Here is a 15,107-nt window from a genome sequence, read left to right on the forward strand (position 1 = left end):
AGGCTACTTTAAAGTCCATTGTTTTTCCCCCTCCAAAGAACTATTTATAAGAAAAAAAACCCAAAACTGCTTTTGGAAAAAGGAGGTGGGTTCTTTATAGCAAAAGAGGCCATCTCACTGAGCCGGCGTGGCTCAGTGGTTGAGCGTCAACCTATTGATCAAGAGATCAAAGTTAGATTCCCAGTCAGGGCACATGCCTGGGTTGCAGGCTCAATCTCCAGTGTGGGGCATGCAGGAGGCAGCCAATCAATGATTCTCTCTCATCACTGATGTTCCTCTCTCTCTCTCTCTCCCCCTCCCTCCCTTCTTCTCTGAAATCAATAAATTATATATATATTTTTAAGAAAAAGAGGCCGTCTCCTTCTTTCAGGGGTAAAACACGTCTAACTCAGTACTTGCACCTACAACAAGGAAACAACATTAAGCACAGTAGGGGTCTTACTAGCAAATTGATTCTGTGTGGCCTCCAGTGTTCTGAAGCTCAGAGGAAACAAGCATAACCTGACATTAGTGGAACAAAGAAATTGACAGCTGCACATATAATGACTATTCATTCTAAAGAAGGCACCCCCGGACCCCAAGTGCAGATGAGGGCCAGCATTAGTGGCATTCTGGAGAGGCAAGCACAATAAATGGGACACTTAAGATCAAAAACTTGAAGACCAGCAAACTATGCCGGGGGAGGTAAGCACAGCATAGAGGAGCTGAACAAGCCAAAGTACCATTGAGGCACACCAGGTCCCCATTCCCCCCGTCTGTCTCCTCCATAAGGAAATGACTGCAGCAGCTAAAAAGTCCCACCAGTCACCTCCCAGGGTCTCCCGACCACTAAAGGACACTCTCCTCTGGTTTCTATAGACAAGCAACAAGCCTATTTCTGAGGCTTTGTTTATTGTAGCTAATTTTATACAAGACAATGGAAGGGGAGGTAAAGAGCATGGGCTTTGGATAAAGGGAAGTCTAGATTTAAATACCATCTCAGCCATTTCTTTTTTATCCTTTTTTTTTTTTAACGTTAATTCTTTATTGTTCAAAGTTTTACAAATATAAACATTTCTTAATTGTTGTTTAAATTCTCCTAAGTATCAGTCCTCATCAGTAAGGTGGGAAAGTTACTCTCTCCTAGGATTAAATGAAACAACAATATATGTAAAGCTTTTAATTCAGTGCTCAAACTTCAGCTATTATCACTAAATTTTGAAAAATCAGAGAGTCTAGTATCACTTACTTGTGGTAATTCTCCTTTTTTTCATCTCTCCAGTTTTTATTTAACTGGTGAATTTTCACAGCTACATATCTTTGTTCTGTTAGGTCAAATGCCTATAAAGAAAAGAAATACATTATGTTCTAGATAAATGATAAGAATTACAGGCAACTGATTTGAAGCTTCTATTTAATAGAACATACTCAAAGTCCAAGATGCAATATTAAATAAAACAGCAGCAGAAGACAACACATCACATATGTGTTTCAGAGCAGCGAACATCTTCTTGAAACCTGTGATCAGATAATTTAGAAGTCTCCAGACACACTGGCACCAAGGGGTTTAGAACATAAAACTAAGCATACACCACCAACAGAAAGACAGCTCATGTCTTAACAGACACTTCCAAACAATTCTCTTTCTGGGCACCTATTTGGGACTTTTCTCCCTTAGGTTGTCTCTTGTCCCTCAGCTGACAATGAGACCTGATATGCCTCAATGGCAAGTCCTGCCACTTTTAAAATGCTGGGGACACAGACTGCCTTCTTGAAAAATAACCCCTCAGAATACACTTCTTTGCTATGTTTGTTTAGAAAATAACTTTGTAATTTGCCATATTGTGTTTATTAAAATAAAAACAGAAACAAAACCAAGAAAGAAGCCTTGCCTTTAGTCCCATTCATATATGCTGAGTAAATAAAAAGCAGCTCTTGATTCCAACAATGTCTGAAATTAGTTACACCAAGCCACTTCTCCAGCACTGTCCAAATAAAGGGACACACTTTCCCCAGAGACCACCACTGTTGGCAAGTCCCACATCAGATAGGTAGTGCTCTATCATGGGAGTAAGAGATGAGTTTTTGAGGATGTTGGGTGTAAATCATAATTTCATAAAGTAATATTTTTATACAATAGACGACTTCCCAATTCAAAAGGATTTAGAGGAACTCCTTTAGAATGAATAGTCTTTTTTAGTTTTTAAATTTCAGATTAAAAATATAGTACTTCAGTTCCAACATTGTTACCATCCATCTGCCAGTTTCCACAAATATATGAATGCATAAAAGCAATAGGGACAGAAAAACTCTCCATGAATAGTGGTTATTGCTCTACAGATCTTTTAAAATGTAAGCTATCTCTAGGAAAGCATTGCATGCAAGAGATGGCTGCTTATAAAAAAACAACTTCTAATTTACACTAAATATAAACCAGTATTTTAAAAATATGAACACTAGCCCAGCCGGTGTGGCTCAGTAGTTGAGCATCAACCTATGAACCAGGAGGTCATGGTTTGATTCCGGGTCAGGGTACATGCCCAGGTTGCAGACTCGATCCCCAGTGTGGGGCGTGCAGGAGGCAGCCAATCAAGGATTCCCTCTCATCATTGATATTTCTCTCTCTTTCTCTTCGTTCCTCTCCCTTCCTCTCTGAAATCAATAAAAAATATATTTAAAAATCCATTCAAATAGAATATCTTATTTCACAGAAATGGAAACTTTTGAATTCTATTTTTCCTACAGTTTGAAGTCCACCTGCAAGCATGTACCATAGCTTTACAGTAGAGAACCATTTCAAGTCAAAAGCCCTATTAAATACCACATAATTTGTAAGAACACTAAATGATACTACAAGTATCATTTTCTCCAACTATCACACCATATTTCTGAACCCAAGACACTGTGATCACCTGATTTAAGAAGAGCTTTTGGAGCGTGAAGAACAGCAAAAGAATAACTACATTAAATGTACACATCATTGTAAGAAGCATCGAGATTTCACAAATGTTAAAATGCTTGAAGAATACATAAGGAAAAAATAAGATAAAGAAAATACTAACGCCCTAACCGGTTTGGCTCAGTGGCTAGAGCGTCGGCCTGCAGACTGAAAGGTCCCAGGTTCGATTCCGGTCAAGGACATGTACCTGGGTTGCAGGCACATCCCCAGTAGGAGGTGTGCAGGAGGCAGCTGATTGATGTTTCTCTCTCATCAATGTTTCTAACTCTCTATCCCTCTCCCTTCTTCTCTGTAAAAAATTCAATAAAATACATAAAAAAAAAAAGAAAATACTAACAAGTACTGGGAAGCACCAACAACCAATTTTGATGATTTTAAAAAAAGAAAGACTCCCAATTCTGGGTATATCACCAAAAGACCTGAAAGTAGGGTCTCAAAGAGATAGTTGCACATAACTATTCATAACAGACAAGAGGGAGCAACCTAAATGTCTACTGACAGACAAATGGGTAAAGAACATTTATTACATACACACAATAGAATGTTATGCAGCCCTAAAAAGGAGGAAATCTGGTACGTGCTTCAACATGGATGAACTTTGAGGATACTATGCTAAGTCTAATAAGCCAGTCACAAAAAGGAGGCCTTGGCTGGTGAATATATTAGAATATGCAGCTATAAACTAGCTGATTTCCTCATTTAGTAAAAATCTGTTGGAGGCATAGGAATCTGTACTTTGCTGGCCCAATGGAAGCACTCTAAGCCAGGACCCTCCTTCAAAATGCCAGTGCTACTAAAAACTCTGACTTAGAAGATGAGAACATCAAAAAGCAGTTTTTCTGCTTTTGTAAGAAAAAAGTAAGAATTATCTGTAACACATCTATTCAGTTAAAAAAATTTTATGAGAATAAAAATCACATAATTCCACTACCCAGATATTAGTGTTGTTTTTCCTTCCTGTTTAAAACATTTTTTTAATTATTTATTTTTTTGAAACTTGAAAACAGGGTAAAATATTGTCTCTTGCTTAGTCACTAAAGTTTATTAAAAGCAGTTCTCCCAAAGATACTGGTTTTTAAAGTTTTAAATTTCAACCATTAGTTATCAACACATAATTATCACTATTCTAATGTCCTCCAAGTTGGTACTAATCAGTGATTTAACCCTTAGTCTTTTTGCTCAGTTCCCCATACTTACCTTGTAAACTTCACTGAAACCTCCTCTACCCAAAAGATGTAACAACAAATATCTGTCATTTAACGTTGGATGATCTTTAAATCTGTGGAAACAGGGAATATATAACATACATATATAATTATTAAATTATATAATTCAAAGATACAGCATGATTACAATGAAAAGCATTAGCTGTAGAGCCATGAGACATAGGTGCCAGTATCCGCATAGCCACAATCAGACCTGTGACTTCTGTTGGCCTCCCGCTCTTTCTGCCCTGCTATAAAATGAGGGCGGGGAGGTGGTGGACTACACTAGATGAGGGATTTTTAAACTGTGTTACTCAGTTCCTCCAAACCATTCAAGGGCCACATGCTCCCACCATTATGTAACTACATACAATAAAACTCCCAGATATTTTACATAGGCTTAAAAACAGATCTGATTATAAAGTGAGTCACATGTTCTATGTGCATTCATCTTCTCTCAATAATGCAAAAAGTCTTCATGCTGTAACTGTTTTCCCCATAAAGGATACCAGCTTGTGCTGTTCACTAAAAAAGAAATAAGAGATTCTGGCAAAAATAACTTTAAAAATATTTCTACCTAGTTCTTGATCTTAAATAGCCCCACTAGTAATCCTGAAATTATTTTCATTTTAAGACAGCAGATTGCCTGTGGAGAGAAGTGACATTACTGTATGATAATTAACTTTGGAAACAGACAGATCTAAGTTTAACTCTTAGTTTGGGCCACTAGTTATGGGTCTCTGGTCAAGTTAACTGAATTTTTCTAAGCCTGTTTCCAGATCTATGTTTCGAAGATGACCTACCTTACCAGGTTACTGTGAAGATTAAATGACAGAACACAAGGGCACTTAGCACTATGCTGACAAAGAGAGAGGGCTCAATAACAGCTGTTGCTGGCACTTTACTGAAAAAGGCCATGGCTCACACTGGCAAACAAAAATACACAAGTTATAGCTATGTCAAAAACTCATGTTTCAGAGTCCAAAATATGTGGGAAGGAACAGATTACAGATAGAAGTCATTTCCCACTTGCTATCTATTTTTCACAGTTTCAGTCTCTTAAATGACTTATAACAAAGGTAGGCATTTATCTAAATTAATGTGCTGAACTTAACAGAGTCTTGCTTAAAATCTCAATGGCCAAATGGCTCTCAAAGGTCATTCAGAAATGGGGTGTCAATTCAATAATCTTTCCACAACTCCATTATGTCACCCATCCTTCCCTTTTGTAAGGCTCTGTAGGTAAATCTAAACAGGCAGTGTATCCTAACCATTTACACTAGAAATCTATATTGTTTTAGTGACCTCTATGGGGAAACATACTGCATGTATAGGTATATATTTAATATATAAATCTACTATTTTTATATATATTTAAACTAAAGCAAATCATTATTTTGTTCATAAACCTGTATTATATCCTACAATAGAACGAAATACAGCATGGAATAAATTTACCAAATTTATATTAATACTGTATTACATCCTACAATAGAACGAAATACAACATGGAATCAATTTAACAAATTTATATTAATCAAAAACATCATTCTAGACCAGCAATTTTCAACTTTTTTCAACTCATGGCACACACAAACTGATTACTAAAATTCTGCAGCACACCAAAAAATATATTTTACCAATCTGAAATAAAATAGGTATAATTTTGATTTATTCATACCAGACAGTTATTGTTGTGCTGGCAGTTATTTTTTTTTTTGACAATCTAAGAGGTCAGTGCCCCTGACTAAATAGTCAGCTATTGCATGTTTTAAAATTTCTTGTGGCACACTGGTTGAAAATTGCTGTTCTAATCCATGTCAGAAAGTGCTCAGCAGTCTTCAAGCCAGTATACCCCCAAATTGCTTACTGTGAATTATCTTCATTATGTATCCTTTTTAGTTCCCTGATATGTAGATTTCTAACCCTTTCTAGCCTTTCCAGCTCTGCCTGGATCTCTGCTTCCTCCTAAAGTAAAAAGGAAAGAAGGAGCTCAGAACACAAGAAATGTTACCTTTCCAGAATCTCATTTCAAAAACAACAGCAGACAGCTCTCTCATGAAAAGCTAAAGCAAGATGTTTTGCATTAAAAAATATTTTTAAAAGAACTAGACTTTTTGTCATAAAAACAAAGCCTATAACAAAATAATAAATAAAATTCAAACCATACAAAGGATTACAGTAGAAAAAGTAAGAGTCCTCTGCCCCTTGCTCCCTCCCCTCTAGACCACTCCTCAGATGTAACCACTGTTAAGTTTCTTATCTAAAGTTTTTAGGAACATTTTGTGCATGTACATATAGATATGCAACCTTTTCTTTTCTTTTCTCTTCTTTTTTCTTTTTTAACAAAAACCAGGTCCTTTATCTGGTTCTGTTCTGCAAGTATGGATTATACTTGGTGCTTTAAGTTTTACTGATTTAACAAGATCTGAGAATCCAGTGGGGAAAAAACAAACACATATCAATAGCTGTTTATTAAAATGCTTATTGACCATCATCACCATAAGCAGCACCCACCAAAAATGTGTGAGCTGCTGAATTAAAAAGATGAGCAATCTACATCTAAGATGCTTCTGTGAACATCACCAATAACAAATTCTGCGTAGGTGCCTTTGTGTTACAAGGTTGATACAAGACCTTCTCTTCTTAGCCAGTTTAGGCAAAAGGTAAGAGCTGCTATATGATTTAAAATATCATAAGAGATTTCTGCAGGTACGTGAAACCAATACATTTGCCCAAATAACCAACTTATTTCCACACCAAATGTAAACTAAAAATTGCACTTCTCATTATATTTACCTTTTTAAGATGACCTAATCGGAGTTTGAAGATTTCTTCTTGTTCATGGTATTCTGCTAATGTTAACCTGGAAAATAATGGTAGAAATTTCAATAAATTATTTGAAATCATAGTGCGTATATTTAAAGAGAAATGCCAAAGTATGCTATACAGTATATTTAGTCCGTTAAAACGACTAAAAGACAGTTATCTTGCATTCAGTCCTTTGAAACGAGAAAACTGTGATTTATCAGATGTGATGTGAAAGAAGGACTTCAAAGCCAGAAGTCTAAATTGTAAAAAATGAAAAAATAAATAACGTGCTATAATTTTACATTATTTATAACATTAGTTTTGTCCCAAACATTACTCAGATGAGAATCCTTTAGGAGAGGTAGCCAAAAATTATGTCTAAATTGTTTTAAAGGGCAAAATAATAAGCCAACAGATCTGCTTATTTTTGATAACTCTCAGACATTGATACTATAATAACAAAGAGAAGAACGTCTAGAATCTGGAGTTTGAGGGCTAAGGTTCAAAGTGCAACTTGGGTCATGTGACCTTGTGCAAGCAACTTTAACCTCATGAGTCTCAGTTTCCTAAAAATGCAGCAAGTAATAATACCTACTTAACTAAAGTGCTGTGACTATTAAATGAGAATGTGAAAAGAATGTATAATTTGTAAAATGCTATTTAAACAAAATTCTCAAAGGGCTGACTTGATGGGTAATCACTTGTTCATTTCATGTTCCACCTACCCCATTCGCATGCTCATATCTCAAGAGTAAGCATGTAAGATAGTCCTCCATCTTCACCCTCTTCACATTCTAGAAGCATACACATATAACTCAAAGTTTTAGATGTCCCTGTTCAGATATATTCTAAATAGCAGGAGAAAGAAGAAACAGCTATCCTATCAACCAGGAAGGGCTACAAAAAGAGCCTTTGAGGTCTGACTAAAAGAAAATAAAAGAATAAAAAGAAGAAACACACTTAATAGAAGAATTATGCCTATCTCTTCATAATTGCAGAAATACTTATATCCATTACTTTATATCACACTAGTAAAAAACGGAAGAGCCCTGGTTAGATGGCTAAGGTGGTTGGATTCCCGGTCAGGGCACACACCTAGTTTGTAGGTTTGATACTCAGAGGCAACCAATTGATGTCTCATTCTCTGTTTCTCTCAAAATCAATTAAAAAAAATATCCGAGGTGAGGATTAAAAATAAAAAAGAGAGCCTGACTGGTGTGGCTCAGTGGTTGAGCGTCGACTTATGAACCAGGAAGTCATGGTTCAATTCTGGTCAAGGGGTCATGCCTGGGTTTTGGGCAGCCAATCAATGATTCTCTCTCATCATTGATGTTTCTATCCCTCTCCCTTCCTCTCTCTGAAATCAATAAAAAACATTTAAAAAAAATAAAAGTAAAACAATAAAAAGGGGAGAAATGAAAAATCATAGCTAAGAATGCTTTCTCTGCCTGAAATAAGTTTGATACCAGGAAAGAATAATGTGACTCACTCCAAGACTCAAGAAGACTGTTTTTGGCTTCTAGCCCAAGGAATGAGCCAAGTCTCTGATACTCTAATTAAAAACTGGACCGAATGCCTTCCAGCTTGGATTTTACACAGAATTCCAGATGGCAACTATTTATTGACATACTATTGACCTAGATTAAATTCTAATTATTGTTCTATGGAAAAAAAATAACCTATGCCGCCACCTTCTTTTTCTTCTTCTTCTTTTTTTTTTTTTGCCTATGCCTTCTTTATACTCCTAACCCAATGGCTTTATGCACTAGAATTAAATAATTTTCAAGTAATATTGGAGGAAGAGTCCCTTCACAAAATAAATACACGAAAGAAGACAATCATCACATTAATGTGTACAATTTTTGCCTGGAAAAATCTTTCAAGTTTGGGTTCCTACTTAGATTTTTTTAAAGAAAATATTTTTTAGTTTTAGTTTTAAAATATTCAGAGCTACAAGAGTGAAGATGTGATAGAACCAAGATGGCAGCGTAGGTAAATACCTAAACTGCTGCCTCGCACAACAATTTCAAAACTACAACTAAAAGACAAAACTTCTATCACCCAGAACCACGGGAAAGCTGGCTGAGTGGAAGTTCTACAACTAGAAGGAAAGAGAAAAGAGCACTGAGACATGCATAAGCGCTGAAAAGCTGAGGTACGAAGGCGCAGGAATCGAGCTGGCGGCAGGTGACTGGGTGCGCTGCTTTTTTCAACCTGAAGGGAGACAAGCTCCCGATTATTCTGAACTCCAGTCTCTGGGGAGACGCTAGGGACCCAAACTCCTACAGGGAGAAGCTGGACTGTCGGCCATCAGGTCGGAAAGTGAGGGTGGCTTTCTTGCAGAGGTGCGCGCAGCAATCGTTGCTTACTGCGCTGGGGCGCAAGATGCGGGGACTTGGAAACATGGAGATGCAGAGACGGCTGACTGGCAGCCATCACTGTTTGCCACGCCCTAGCCTAGTGACTCCCTGAGACCCCGCCCCGCACAATCTACAAACCCACCCAAGCTCCACGCAGTGGCTTTTGCATATAAATGGTCTGCCCTGTCGCAGCTTAATCTAACACACTACAGCTCTGGTCAGACAGCTCCAAAACCTCCAAACCCCAAGCAAAGAGGAGAAAACTGTAGTTCTTGCTGTAGCTCCTGCTGGGTGGCCTCAGACAGTAGCTGACCTGCACCCCACTGGAGATCCAGAAGCTAGTGTATCTAGTGGTCAGTGTGAGAAGACACCAGATTTCAAACTACTCACATCCTTAAGTGACACATTCAAGAGGCAGACTCAGTGAGCACCAAAGCCCCACTGAAGCAAGTCCTGCCCCATAAGCGAGTCTCCAGCACAGCAGTTCTTCCATTATAGACACAGCGGGTCCTCACAGCCAATTGGCCTAGAGGTCAATTCCTCCCAGTGTACCAATAGCAATCAAGGCTTAACTACACCAAAACTTTGCACTCAGCCCACAAAGGGGTGCAACAAGAGTGTCCACCTCAGGTGATAGGCTGAACCACTGGTCACCTACCACAGAAAACCACTCCATCAACACAGGGAAGCAGCAAAATGTGGAGACAAAGAAACATGTCACAAATGAAGGAAATGGAGGAAAGCAAACTACTGGACATAGAGTTCAAAACCACATTTATAAGGTTACTCAAGAATCTTCTAAAAACGGCCGAGAAACTTGATGAGACCTCCAAGGAGCATAGTGAGACCTTCAAGGACCTTAATGAGAATGCCAAAAAAATGGAAAAGGACCAGTCAGAAATTAAGCATACACTGTCTGAAATAAAGAATATACAGAAATTCAACTGTAGATCAAAGGACCCCAAGAATCAAACCAAAGATCTGAAATATGAGGAAACAAAAAACACCCAACCAGAAAAACAAAAAGAAAAAAAGAATCCAAAAATATGAAGATAGTGTAAGGAGCCTCTGGGACAACTTCAAGCGTACCAACATCCGAATTTTTGGGGTGCCAGAAGAAGAGAGAGAGCAAAATATTGGAAACCTATTAGAAGAAATAGTGACCGAAAACTTCCCTACCTGGTGAAAGAAATAGACTTACAAGTCCAGGAAGCACAGAGAACCCCAAACAAGAGAAATCCACAGAGAGCCACACCAAGACACATCATAATTAAAATGCCAAGAGCAAAAGACAAAGAGAGAATATTAAAAGCAGCAAGAGAAAAACAGTTAGTTACCTACAAGGGAGCACCCATACGACTGTCAGCTGATTTCTCAACAGAAACTATGCAGGCCAGAAGGGAGTGGCAAGAAATATTCAAAGTGATGAACAGCAAGAACCTACAACCAAGATTACTCTACCCAGCAAAGCTATCATTCAGAGTTGAAGGGCAGATAAAGAGCTTCACAAACAAGAAAAAGCTAAAGGAGTTCATCACCACCAAACCAGGATTATATGAAATGCTGAAGGGTATTCTTTAAGAAGAGAAAGAAGAAAAAGATAAAGATAAAAATTATGAACAACAAAATGACAACCAATACATACCTACCAACAAGTGAATCTAAAAATCAAGTGAATAAAAAATCTGATGAACAGAATGGACTGATGAATATAATAGAATCAGGGACATAGAAAGGGAGTGGACTGACAATTCTCAGGGGGAAGGGGGTGTGAGGGGTGCGGGAAGAGACTGGACAAAAATCTTACACCTATGGATGAAGACAGTGGCGGGGGTAAGGGCATGGGGTGGGGTGAGGAATCAGGTGGAGGGGAGCTATGGGGGGAAAAACAAAAGAGGAACACCTGTAATAATCTGAACAATAAAGATTTATTTAAAAAAAAAAAGACTCAGAAAGAAAAAAAGAATTCAATGATCAAAGAGGGAACTCTGACATGAGATGGGGGTGGAAAAGGAAGATATCTGTGCTCAGGATATTCTACCCTTCTGTTGATTTGCAGTGAGAAAAAGATGCAATTTAAGATTCTGGTGCTTTCCTTAGGTACCCCAGAACAAGAAAATATTGGTGATACCAAGATTTGGCTTATGGGAAAATGTTCTTTTCCTAAAATAATACCTATTTTTTCTGAGTTTATTCCTAAGTTTGTGGCTGTTAGCAAGTGCTCTTTAAACACAAAACAACGCCCTCCCCCCTCAAAAAAAAAACAAAAAAACCACAAACAAACAAAAAACCAAGTGCTCTTTAGACAGTAAAGATCATTTTTCAGTTGTGCATTCTTCAGTCTGAAATAGTAGCCAGGTAACTCCCATAAGATGATACCAACATACCATAACCTAGAGCCAACCACACATAAGCAATACCACAACAACATCACATTTGTTATAACAGTGGCCAAAGATCATGTCAAGTTAAGTGACATTACTTTTCTCTCATTCAAAACTTCCTAAGTAAGATCAAGCTAAAAAAATTAGTTATCTTTATATGACTTGAGCAAATCCATTAATGTAGCTAAAAACAAAGCTTAAGGCCTAGAAATCCCCATAATTTATGATGTTTTTCCAGTGGCATTCAATAGTTTTGTGTTTTAGGGAGAGAGTGGTATCTCATATCAATAAAAAACATACGTTTCATTTTCAGCTCCGTTGGTCTTGCTTTTCCGCTGTTTCTGCTCATTGGTTGCTGGAGGGGCCTGTCCCATGGCAGGAGGTTTCCGCTTTGCTAACATTTTCCGCTGTCTTTCAATTTCTTCCCTCTGTGAATTTATCCTTTCCTGCTGCCTAGAGATATAAAAGATAAAGAAGGTCAAAAATATTTAACATGGCTATAGAATACAACAAATATCTTTGTTACCTGCATATTTAATGTTAATAGACTTCAGAAAATCAAGTAGAGATTTGATTTTAACTTCAGTTTGAAAGAGCCAAATAATTGATAGTAGAAAGGTTTATTTAGAATGAGTCTGCTTTAAGACACTAGTTATGATTATTTTCAGAGTAGAAAAGTGGGCAGGAAGGAAAATTATCAAATTTCTACTCTGACCTCATTTTCTGACTAAAAAGAAGAATTTTCTGCCTTTTTAAAAGTTAAGAAAACAGCTTAAGTCATTCCCACTCACTGATACGGTAAAACCTATACTAAGTTTTTAAAAACAAGTACCTTCAGAAAAAGCACACTGAAGCCTTGTAACTAATAAAAACTCCCTAAGAAATGGTATATTAAATGAATAAAAAACATAAAAAGACTCCAGACATCTAAATAACATCATTAGACTATTTCCTAATAAGATGTCTAATTTTTCTAAACATGTTTACAAATTAGGAGTCAATAAAAACACCAATATAAGAAAATCACTTTCTCTTATGTATCCCCCCACCTAAAAAATATTAAGGTTTATAATCTTGGTATGTAAAAATATACCAAGATTTGGGATTAACCATTTATTTAACAGACTAAACTCTTTAAATTACCTGTCATAGTTGATAGTCAAATGCTAGATACGATTTCTCCATCTTTTTTTTTTATCCAATCTTAATTTTTATAGAATGACATAATCTATTTTTTAACCTGTTCTCAAATGAAATCTCTTCTACCCTCTTCCCTGAACACAGCAGTTGTCAGTCCCTATGCAACTTTTCCAGATTCAGTGTATCTTTCTTGAAAGAATGGCAACCAGAAAAAAAAAAAAAAAAAAAGACTATATACACCAAGGAGGGCAACACTTTATTTATTTATTTTTTTTTAAATATATTTTATTGATATTTTACAGAGAGGAAGGGAGAGGGATAGAGAGCTAGAAACATCGATGAGAGAAACATCGATCAGCTGCCTCCTGCACACCTCCCACTGAGGATGTGCCCGCAACCAAGGTACATGCCCTTGACCGGAATCGAACCTGGGACCTTCAGTCCGCAGGCCGACACTCTATCCACTGAGCCAAACCGGTTTCGGCAAGGAGGGCAACACTTTAAACAAGGTTAACCTAATCTAAGCACTGCAAGTAACTAACCATCTGATAATACAATTCCTTTACTGGATCACTGATTAGATATCAATTTAACAGCAGAATTGATAATTTTAATTAAAGAGTTTTACGCTTGTGTGAAAAAAAATTTTTTAACTATCATTGGAGATATGCTTTCCCCTCCAAAATATATGTATAAAATAATTTGTGGCTTAAAAAATTTCTGGGTTAAGATACAGAATCTTTTAAGTAAAATCACAATCTTCCTTCTGACTCAACGAATAAATAATTTACCTTCTCTGAACATGGGTTTCCTAATCAAAAAAATTGGTAAAAAAAATATCTTTAGCTCATTTCTACCCTTTCAGGGGCCATGAGTACAAGGTACTCTGAAGTCTCTGGAGATAACCAGACAATATCTAAATTAAACTATCAACTACAGTGGGAGAATCATTCAACCTCCACAGATTACCAGCCCCACAGTCAACATATTTATAAACCATAAACAAAGGGTAGTATACTGATGCCAAAACATCTTTGGGGCATCTTAAACTGTACAATCCTATCTAATAAAAGAGCAATATGCAAATTAACCACCACTCCGCTACACCCACAAGCCACGCCCACCAGTCACACCCACCAGCCAATCAGGAGTGAGTATGCAAATTAACCCAACCAAGATGGCTGTGGCCATGGAGAGAGCAGGAGGGAGGCTTGGGTTTCCCTGGCAATGGAGGAAGCCAAGCCTTCCGCACATCCTGGCCGGCCCACTCCAGGCTACAAAGTTTCAATTATACAGGTAAATAAATCCCAACAAAAATGGCGGCAGCCATGGAGCTGGAGAGAGCAGGAGGCTAGGGTTGCCCGCGGTGATGGAGGAAGCCAAGCTTCTGCAGCCCTGGCCTGCTTTGGCCTCCACTTAAGGCTACAAAACAGGGGTGCTCAAAACTTTTTAAACAGGGGGCCAGTTCACTGTCCCTCAGACCCTTGGAGGGCCGGACTATAGTTTAAAAAAAAAACTATGGCCCTAACCAGTTTGGCTCAGTGGATAAAGCATCAGCCTGCGGACTCAAGGGTCCCAGGTTCGATTCCGGTCAAGGGCATGTACCTTGGTTGCGGGCATATCCCCAGTGGGGGGTGTGCAGGAGGCAGCTGATTGATGTTTCTCTCTCATGGATGTTTCTAACTCTATATCCCTCCCCTTCCTCTCTGTAAAAAAATCAATAAAAAATGTATTAAAAAAAACTATGAACAAATTCCTATGCGCACTGCGGGCCCAGGACAAGTCGGCTGCTAAGCAAGACAGGCAGCGGCACCCGGATAAATGTCCTCAGTGGACCGCATGTGGCCCGCGGGCCATAGTTTGAGGACCCCAGCTAAAAAGTTTCAATTATAGAAGATACATAAATCCCAACAGAAATGGCTACCACCATGGAGCAAGCAGAAGGCTTGGCTCCACTCCAGGCTACAAAGTTTCAATTGTAGAAGATAAATAAACCCCAGATACCAGGGCCTCTGCTTGGGTCACCGGGGGGGGCGTGGCCGGCCTGCAAACCACCACAGGCCCCTCGCCCAGGCCGCCCCACGCCCCAAGGGAACCCCCACCCTGATCCGGGCCACCCTTCAGGGCAAACCAGTTGGCCCCCACCCATGCACCAGGCCTCTATCCTATCTAATAAAAGAGTAATATGCAGATTGACCATCACTCCAACACACAAGATGGCTGTCCCCATGTGGTCAAAGATCCTGCCCTCATGTGGACACAAGATGGC

General features: G+C 38.3%; 1 protein-coding gene across 4 annotated transcripts in view; it reads right to left on the reverse strand.

The window, feature by feature from the left end:
- Positions 1 to 15,107, reverse strand: part of TLK2 (tousled like kinase 2) — a 95,329-nt gene that overhangs the window by 26,467 nt on the left and 53,755 nt on the right. For all 4 annotated transcript variants that reach the window (XM_080681897.1, XM_080681894.1, XM_080681896.1 and 1 more), the window contains 5 exons: positions 11,999 to 12,151; positions 6,943 to 7,009; positions 6,014 to 6,111; positions 4,136 to 4,217; positions 1,229 to 1,320 (listed from right to left, as the gene is read on the reverse strand). In XM_080681897.1, the coding sequence (XP_080538023.1) occupies positions 1,229 to 1,320; positions 4,136 to 4,217; positions 6,014 to 6,111; positions 6,943 to 7,009; positions 11,999 to 12,151 (492 nt within the window). The remainder of the gene's footprint in view (positions 1 to 1,228; positions 1,321 to 4,135; positions 4,218 to 6,013; positions 6,112 to 6,942; positions 7,010 to 11,998; positions 12,152 to 15,107) is intronic.

This window comes from Plecotus auritus (genome assembly GCF_963455305.1).
Source record: "Plecotus auritus genome assembly, chromosome: 7".
NCBI classification, from domain to species: Eukaryota; Metazoa; Chordata; class Mammalia; order Chiroptera; family Vespertilionidae; genus Plecotus; species Plecotus auritus.